Genomic DNA, 8,855 nt, shown 5'->3' with positions numbered 1-8,855 from the left:
CTTTGCCCTTGTTCATATTACCATTTCATGGCCCATGAAACTGATGTAATTGATGTAAATGAGAGATCTCCTCAAGCCAAAGTCCCTTGTCATGCTACTGCCTTTTCAAGAGATCACCAGTGGGCTAGGCAGGGTGTGTAACTGTTTGCCTTCCTGCAAGTGCTCTCCACATTGTCTTTTACAGGGTTTGTTTGTTTTGTCTCTCCTCACCAGACTCCCCCCAAATAAAGTGAGTCTAGTGTGGATGGCTCCTGTAGATGAGTGATTTTAATAACATAAATACAGCTAATTGGTTTAATTTGGACTTTTAAGCTGCCGTTTTTACATTTTCGATCCTCAAGTTCTATCTTTTCGGATGGGTCAGAATCAGATGCCAATGGAAAATAATGGCTGAAGGAAGAGAATGTAGAGAAAATGGTAAAACACCATGGTGGGGGGGGGCAGTCACTTATGGATTTATGAATGCAGGCACAAGAGCTGGTGTGGTTCAATACATGGATCTCTATGAAAGTATGAGAGACTTAGGGTGGAATTCAACACTGCACAAATGGACTTCTGCTCGCATAACAGAACTTCACATTCTTCTCTCGTCTCCCACAGTCCCCACATCCCCCCAAACTCTGGGGCAGATTTTGAATGGATGCAAGGGTGAAGAGAGGGAAGTGAAGTCTTATTGCACAGAGAAAAGTCTTTTCTGCTGATGCAGAGAAAGCAATGAATGCAACTCTTAGTTCACATGGATAGCTAGGAGAGCAAAGCACAATAAATGACATGCAAATAAAGGAAGAGAGAGTAATAGCAGGTAAAACAGGAAAACAGTTCTGAGGTTGAACAGTCAGAATGAGAGTGTCTTTGATGGAAGAATATAAACATGTCCTAGAAAGACTTGCTCACAGTACTGAAACTTTTAAGCACAGGTTGATTTTGCTGTGTGATGCTGCAGAAGTAGAGCTTTATGCATGTTTCCTTGAAATACAAAACTCGGCTCCCAAAATAATTCCAATTTATACCTTCCTCAAGATGAGAAAGAAAGAGGTTTTCCCGGCTACAAGTTGGGAAAGGTTGGGGTTAATTGTCAGGAATGCTGGTCTTGCACCATGAATGGCTTGCACCGTTCCTGCTGCAACCCAAAATTCCACTGTTTTGTTTTTACAATACGGAGTGTGTGCAAACATGCCCAATATGTGTGGGCGAAGGCAACAGAGGATCAGCAGCAAATGTAAAGAAACATGATGGAAATAGCAGAGGTGAGCAGGGATGGAGATGGTAGAGGGAACAGGCAGAAGCACGACATGTCTTCTGTGGACCATCTAGAAAGAAAAGGTGTCTGTGACAAAGATGCACTACTTATAACTGCTTCACACACTACGCAGCAACCAGCACAATTGCCACTGTACAAACGCATCACCCACCCTAGCTTTCTTGTGCATGGACTCCTTCAATGAATGCGATTAAAAATGCACAATTGTCATATTCATGTATCACGGTTTTAGGTGTGCAATAAAATATTTAACTCAACAAGACACATAAGGGGGAGGGTTGCCTTGTTGACGGAAATATAGACCTGTTATAGAGGGAAAGCTGCAAGGGGGCAGGTTGCTAGAGTTGGATCGCTGGTTTTTTTAATGCTTGCACCCTCCCTGCTTGGACTAGATGAGAGGAAGCAATCAGATCACGTAACTGTTTAGCCACAGGGAACCTGTGCTGCTCGTCAGAGTGTCACACTCACACAAGCAGAGTCTATACATCATGCACTAATCACAAGAGAGGCACTTGCAGGAGCAAGGTGGGGGGATAGTGGTGCATATTCCCAGAGAATAAATAATGTGGTTATCAGCTCTGAATAGGACTTCCCTCAATGTAAGTGCTATCTTGCCAAATCATGTCTGGAACTGGCGGAGGAAGTATTTGGTTGCACAAACCACCACCTGCAAAACATTTTGAAAAGGCAGTTTCTTAGCCTTGGTTCTCCCTTCATAGCATGGAAATCTTAACCTAGTTGCATTGAGGAGGAAAGGAACTTTACACAGTCAAACAGTTCTGGTGCCCTGCCTGACTCCCCGTCTGCCTGCCTTTGCCTAGCCACACACATTCATCATCTCTCAAATTGCACACACCCACTTTTTGACACCACACTACTCAACCCACACAGCAGATCCTAGAAGAAGGTGCGAGCAGACCCATCCGCCCAGAACTTCCAATCAGGAACGCTGGCAAGAAAAGGCTTAGAAAATGTCCCCTACTGGGTTTGTCCAGCAGCATGTTGGAGCTGGAACTTGCACCTGATGTTTCAGGTACACCTGCTGACCACCTATATTCCATTTCCAAAACAGACAAACAAATAAAACATATTGCCCACTTGTGTTCCACAGGCTAACGTTGTTTTCAGTAGCACACATTTCCACAGGATGGGCCTGTGACTTGACTAACTAAGGAAGGTTATGATAAAATACCATTGCACCCGGCTCTTTCCTCGGAAGTCAAAGCTAATGGGAAGTGCAATAAAAACAGCGAGCCGTCCCTCCAGGGAACAGATGTGTTAAGTTCAATCTGAAAAAACCAGAAGTATGTTTTAGGAAGGGAGTGGGCATTCTGCCACACCAAACTGTGGCAGGAGCAACCTCTGTTGCCAGCAACAGACTCAAATGCTTTACCCTCTGAACTCCTGACACCCTAGGTTGGATTTCGCAGGTGTTTCCCCACAGCTTAAAAAAAATGGTCATGGAAATTTAGTGCCCCTTCCAGTGAAGTTGCAACTGTTGTTTGCCCTCCCCACACAAGTATCTGCAAAAGTGACCCGCTGTTACATCACCTTTCTCACTTCAGGCACTTCTACCTGGCCCCAAACCCTTTCATTTAAGACAGAAAGAGCACAGTGCAAAACCTAGTTAGTGCCAACAGACTCTGAAGAAAGGTAGTTGTATCAGGAGCAGGGAACTTCGGAAACACTCATCCCTCCCTGGTGGCGTTGGAGTCCATGGCTAGTTGGTGCACTAGACTGAATGAAAGCTGCATCGGACACAGCTGGGAAAACTGCTGCTGAATTCAACACCACAGCTTCTAGCAAAAGGGGACATATAAATAAACATCAATGAACAGTGAGCCAAGAGTCTCTAGGTTGTCTCCCACCTGCCACAAAGGCAGTTTAAGCTCAGGCTCCTCTCAGAAAGAAAGTCTCTGGGCTCTGTGTGACACAGAGGCAAGTCTCTTTTGAGTTCCTCCTGGAATTGCGGGCAAGATCCTATCTCATCAGTGCGAAAGGTGACAGAGGAGGGACAAGCGTCTCATTGTGTGCTTTAGACATCACTCTCTGTTGAGGGTTTGCGTTGGTGCTTCCAGCCTGTGTCTGGAAGGGAGCCGCGGCGCTCAGGGGTTGCTGCCGCATTGATGCTGCTGCATTCTGACTGCTCCTCCTGCAGCAGCTGCTCAGTTTCGGTGTCATCCAGTGAGCCGGAGCTGGCTTGGATAGAGACCGTGTCAGTCTTCATGCAGACGTGGTCACGGAGGATACACCCCCGAGAGCTCCGTATCTGTTTCAGGTCGTCCCACTCTGATTCATCGCTGGACAAGAGGCATATCCCTTCCACAATCTTGATCTTTTCCTTGCTGTAACTGTGATCAGGGCCGGCCTGTGGATAGAGACCATAACATGAGACATGCGAGCTGAAGAGGAAAAAGTAGGTGCCAGAACACTGAAGTGCAGGAAACCCACAAGAGGCTGTTCCCTACTATGTGGACAAAGTCACATTGTACACTTGGGAGGGACTAAAGAGATGACCACTGCAACTTTCTGCTTGTTGGACCAAGCCCACACAGCCACGAAGCAGGAAGTGCTTACAGAGAAAATGACTCCAGGTGCTCCAACTAACCAGGTGTAACCACACACTATGTTAATATTGGGCACAGCAGGGGAGGGAAGGAAAGAAGGTCACTAGCCAGACTGAACAGAGGAAAGAAAAAACAGTTTCTGACCCCCCCAAATATGGTGCTAAAGTAGATCTCAAAAGCTAGCAAAAAACCCCCCACTGCAGACAAAAAGGTGTTATTGACACCTATCTGCATACCATACAGGCGTTTTCTTTCACTGTGGAGGTCCCTGACCCATCTTAAGAAAGGGAGCAAAAATCCCAGGGTCATGGGATGGGACACCAGAAAAGAGAGCTAGCTTTCACAGGTTTGCCAAACTCAAATGTCTGTGTGCATGAAATACTATCTAGATGCATCATGCGCCACGTTTCCTAGCAGACCGGCTGTTACTGGCAATTCCATTACAAACTGCGCATCCCATCAACTCATGAAAAGATGTTACAGGCAGTGAAGAAATTGGGAGGACAAGGAATATCTCCCAAATCATGAGTAGTGAAAAGGAGCACTGGCGAAATCAAGCATTAAACTAGGAGACTTAAGATTCAGCTCCAGAATAGCCGCTGCAGATTAGATTATGAGAATGCAGGCACTGACTCTTAGAAGGATGTCTCCCACTACACCAGGGGTAGCCAACCATGGTGCTGACCATGCTGACTAGGGATGATAGGAATCTGAGACCAACAGCATCTGGTGGGGTGCACTAGATGCTTCATAAGTCACCCTTCTGTATCCTGAGCTTTGTTCCAAAGTACAGGAAATGTAGTGGAAACAGTTGAAAAATGTTGTCTATATTTGAGTGGGACACAGAAGCCAACCCTGGTTAATTCTACGCAAAATGTGTCTGATGGGTATAAACACTGAAGTTAAGAAGCGTTGCACAGATCAGTCCAACCAGTAATTATGTTAAAATAGCAAAGATTTAGAGAACACTTTCATAAAAACAGCAAGGTGCACACAGATTCGACATGGAGGAGAGGAAAATTAGAGGCAAGGAAACATGGAGGCAAGGAAAATTAGCAATAACTGTGCTTCACCAATTCCAGGAGGGGGAAAACCTCTTTACTGATCATACCCTGCACATGTATGATGGTGGGGTACAAATATTTTGTAAAGTTTTAAGCAGTTTCAAATTACTTAACCAAGGCAAAAACACTTTTCTTTCCCAGCACACAAACACACAAGTATTTCAGGGGTGCGTGTGCACACGCACGCACACTCACACACACAAAAAAGAGAGGGAGAGAAAGCCAGCCAAGAAGCAAGTAATATAAGACAGCATTAGGCCACTCATCAGCACTACAGGAATAAGGCAGGCAGAGGCTGCACAAATGCAGAGCTGTGATACCTGATATGAGGCTGTGGGCAGGTCAAAAGAGGAATGGTGAAAGGCTATCAGGGGGGTGAGAAAGATGCTGAGGAGGAAAGACAGAGAGACTAAGTGCTTTGAGACATCACAGCCCATCATGTGCCCTTCCAAATGCAACAATTTTCCATTAGTCTGCTCTCCCTCCCACTGGCGATCCATGCAGTGCACAGGCGCACCTGTCTAGCTGCATACAGCCATCCAGGACTACTGAACTACAGGGATCCCACCAGGCACTGGGGTGGGAACTGGGAGTGTGTCATCTTACATCAGCCTGAACCAGAGAAGGGGAAGAGAAGAGGTGCAGAAGCAGCACCCCGAGCTCTGCTGAGAAGTCTGACTCTTCCCTCCATCACCTGTCACCTGCCATCAGGCTGCAGCAGAGGATGGAAGGGAAGGGATGCAGGGCCACTCCAACAGCTGGGAGGACAGCAACTTCTGGCACCTCCTCTCCATTAACTTTTCCACTCCCAATGGCCATTAACAGAAACTGTGACTAAGAATTTGCCTCACTTCCTCCTCTCTCCCAATCCATTTTTCCTTTGTGCCATATCTTTTTAAGCCTGGAGGCAGGGACTGTCTTCTTGCAGTGATTTGCAAGCCACTCTGGACTCCTTTTTTCCTGAATAGAGGAATTAAAACTCTGAATAAGTGAACTCTTCATTTCCTTTGGGCAACAGGTGCCCCAAGACAAAAGCATCAAATAAATAGTATTGCCGGTTAACTTATATGAGTCATGTCAGTGGCTTTCTAATAAATTGAGAGGTGAAGGACAGGGTTCTTTAGGGTAGCTAGGACTGATGAGAATAAGACAAATTAGTTAGGCTTATTGCAATTTGATGTTTAAAACCACGGTGGCTTGACACAGATGACTCATTCTAAAGGCATCTCTTACCTCCTTATAGCATAGCTGGTTATACATGGCTGGCTTGGGAACTGTTTCAATCTTTACCTCTTGGGTAGATGTCCGGTAAGAGGGGTTACTGTAGGTAAGGTTGCCCAGGCTAGGATCTGTGAACTTGGACTTCTTGTGCCTGCAGGAATACAAGTGTCAACAAAGAGCCTCAACTGCTAAAGCCCTACTCTGCACTACTACTCTATCAGAAAAATAACTATGGTCTTGTATTTTCTCCTTTCTCAAACCATAAGTAAGTCTTTTATATCAGGTAGCAAACATCCCAGATAGCAAATCACAACTGCACTCATGGGAGGCAGCAAAAATTTATTTACTTGTATGCCAGTGGGAAAATCAGGGGCAATTCCACTGATAAGCAAGAGAGATCACATTCATGCAAAATGTTCAGAGTTCAAAAAGTCAATATGTAAGAACCAAACCAAGGCATGTGCAAATTTCCACAGGATTCCTTTGAACAATTTCCCAGGAACAAAAACTTTCTACAGGGCAAAAACTGAATCGAGTATTTGTTGCAGTTAAAACTACTCTTCACTGCTCCCTGAAACCAATGCTGTCATTTTTTCAGAGGCAAATGGGAGAGGAGGAGGAACTGTCCACAACATTATGCAAAAACTGTAAGTTAGGAGCATTAGCATCTCAGCCTCCCTTGTTTATGGTTACAACTTTGCTTTTTACTCGTTACGTCTCCAGGAATGCCACCACCACACCTGTTGCAGACCAACATGCCTATGTCCTCTGGCATTGGTTCCAATGAGGCATTTTTAACTACAGCAAAGGAAGGCCTGGGCTTTGTCAGAAGTATTCCAACAAAAAGATGAATTCAGAAGCACAGAGGGAGTAGGGCAAGGAAATTACCTGTATATAATCACGGCACCAATTAGCAGCAGAATGATCAATATACTGAGAAGGCCTCCGATTATGTAACTGACGTGCAGTCCTCCTGAAAGAGGGCAACAGGTTAGATCAAGGATGACATTCTGTGTTCCTGTGTGTAAATATGTGTGCATGTTGACAGTGCTGATGGGGCCCTAGTTTTTGTACAGAATTACAAGAAAGTCAGAAAAGGCAACAACAATATTGACAGCCTTTTAATTTTTATCGTGGCAATTCTTCCATTCCAAGAGTGTTTTCCTTTAGCCCATCTCTTTAACTCTTGATGCATGTGTTTGGTCAGCCAAAAGAACGAAATGATTTTGTACTTGTGTAAATGTTGTATACACCTTTGGGTAACAAAACAAGCAACCTAAAATTCATCTGAGTTGCTTATAATTCCGATCTGCTTTAGCTAAACCATCTACACCTATTCCCAATAACTCTTTTTCTTCTTTAATTTCATTACGCTTCCCTAGAAACTTTTCCAAGACCTTTTATCAGGAAGTAACTAATTAGCATTTTTGGGGGGAGGGCTGATACGCAAAGACCAAATTATATCATGCAGTATTTGGACTCGCAATAAAAGTGGTTTGATTCCCTCCCTCCCTCCCTTGCACACCAACATCTCCTTACTAGAAGTCAAAATTTGCTGAGTCATTCCATCATTCCAGAAGGCTACAGTGGGTGTGTAGCTGGGCAAACGCATGACTACTTTGCTATGAGCCAAAATAAATCTGCATGCATTTAACCCACATTGAGGCCTTGGTAACGCTATTGTTTATCGGTCTTGTGTCTGGGCCTCCAACATGATACATAGAAAGATCTGGTGCAGCCTGGGGCAATGCGGGATAATGCCAAAACTCACCAGTGGTTGCCGGCACAGCTTCGCTTGCTCGGCTGCACAAGCCTTGGCCAACCTTTTTGTCAGAGCAGCTACACAGGGGGAAAAGGAAAGTAGTGAAAGGTCACAGAATTAAGAGTTGGAAGGGACCCCCAAGGGTCATCTAGTCCAAACCTCTGCAACGTAACTTCTGGCCAAGTAGAATGAACCCAACTGAGGCAGCTGGACATGAGGTTTGACAACAGATCAGATTGGGGAAGGGTGGTCCAGATGCCCAATGTGTTTTTGAATCACATTTAGTATGACATGCAGGAGGGGGAAAGAATACAGTAGCTGAACAGTACACATGAATGGAACAGCTCTGCCCCCCCCCCCAATATCACCATCCTATTAAGAAGTGCAAAAATTCCTGCATAGTCTCTTTCCTCCTTGCTGGGGCAGGAGAGTCAGTGAGGAACTCGACACCACCTTTCGTCACAATCATCTTTTAAAGCCACTCACTTTGCTTCTGTCGTTTCCAAAGATATATGGGGTTTGGTTGTCGAAGAGCCAGATCTACCAGCGGGGGTCTGGCTCTTTTTGCTTGCACGAGTGGTCTCGGGAATCGAAGGCCCCATGCCAGGAACTACACAGAACGCAAAGAGAAAGGGAAACAGAAGCTTAGGAAGGAGAGATAGTTAAGCCAAACGCAGCTTGCAGAAATGCAGAAACTGCAATGTGTTCCCCCAGACGCAGCAGCAGGCAGTTATGGTTCTGTCTGTGGTTCTAACAGTGACCTGCTCCTAAGAAAACAAAAACTGCAGTGTAGCTACAGGTGGTTAACTGGGCTGCTACAGCCTGTATGGGAGCAGCAGAAAATATTGGTGTGCTCTTATTTTGCCAATCTCCAACCATCCCTGATGTTATATGCACATACATTTTTAAAGTTACTGCACACAAAATGCCAATGAAATACAACGAACTGCTTTGAACCATATTCTTCAGAGATCCATCCA

The 8,855-nt window shown here is 45.2% G+C and overlaps 1 protein-coding gene across 4 annotated transcripts in view; it reads right to left on the bottom strand.

Moving 5' to 3' along the window:
* Positions 1–239: 239 nt before the first annotated feature.
* LRP4 (LDL receptor related protein 4) overlaps positions 240–8,855 on the bottom strand; it is a 95,519-nt gene continuing 86,903 nt past the window's right edge. For 2 of the 4 annotated variants that reach the window (XM_083459499.1, XM_083459500.1), the window contains exons 34-39: positions 8,362–8,485; positions 7,885–7,952; positions 7,002–7,086; positions 6,126–6,264; positions 5,213–5,279; positions 240–3,629 (exon numbers count right to left, since the gene is read on the bottom strand). In XM_083459499.1, the coding sequence (XP_083315625.1) occupies positions 5,235–5,279; positions 6,126–6,264; positions 7,002–7,086; positions 7,885–7,952; positions 8,362–8,485 (461 nt within the window). In that variant the 3' untranslated portion in view covers positions 240–3,629; positions 5,213–5,234. The remainder of the gene's footprint in view (positions 3,630–5,212; positions 5,280–6,125; positions 6,265–7,001; positions 7,087–7,884; positions 7,953–8,361; positions 8,486–8,855) is intronic. The other 2 variants (XM_083459497.1, XM_083459498.1) reach the window with 1 other exon arrangement.

This window comes from Podarcis liolepis (genome assembly GCF_965112155.1).
Source record: "Podarcis liolepis genome assembly, chromosome: 1".
NCBI classification, from domain to species: Eukaryota; Metazoa; Chordata; class Lepidosauria; order Squamata; family Lacertidae; genus Podarcis; species Podarcis liolepis.
This window is presented reverse-complemented; position numbering and strand designations above follow the sequence as displayed.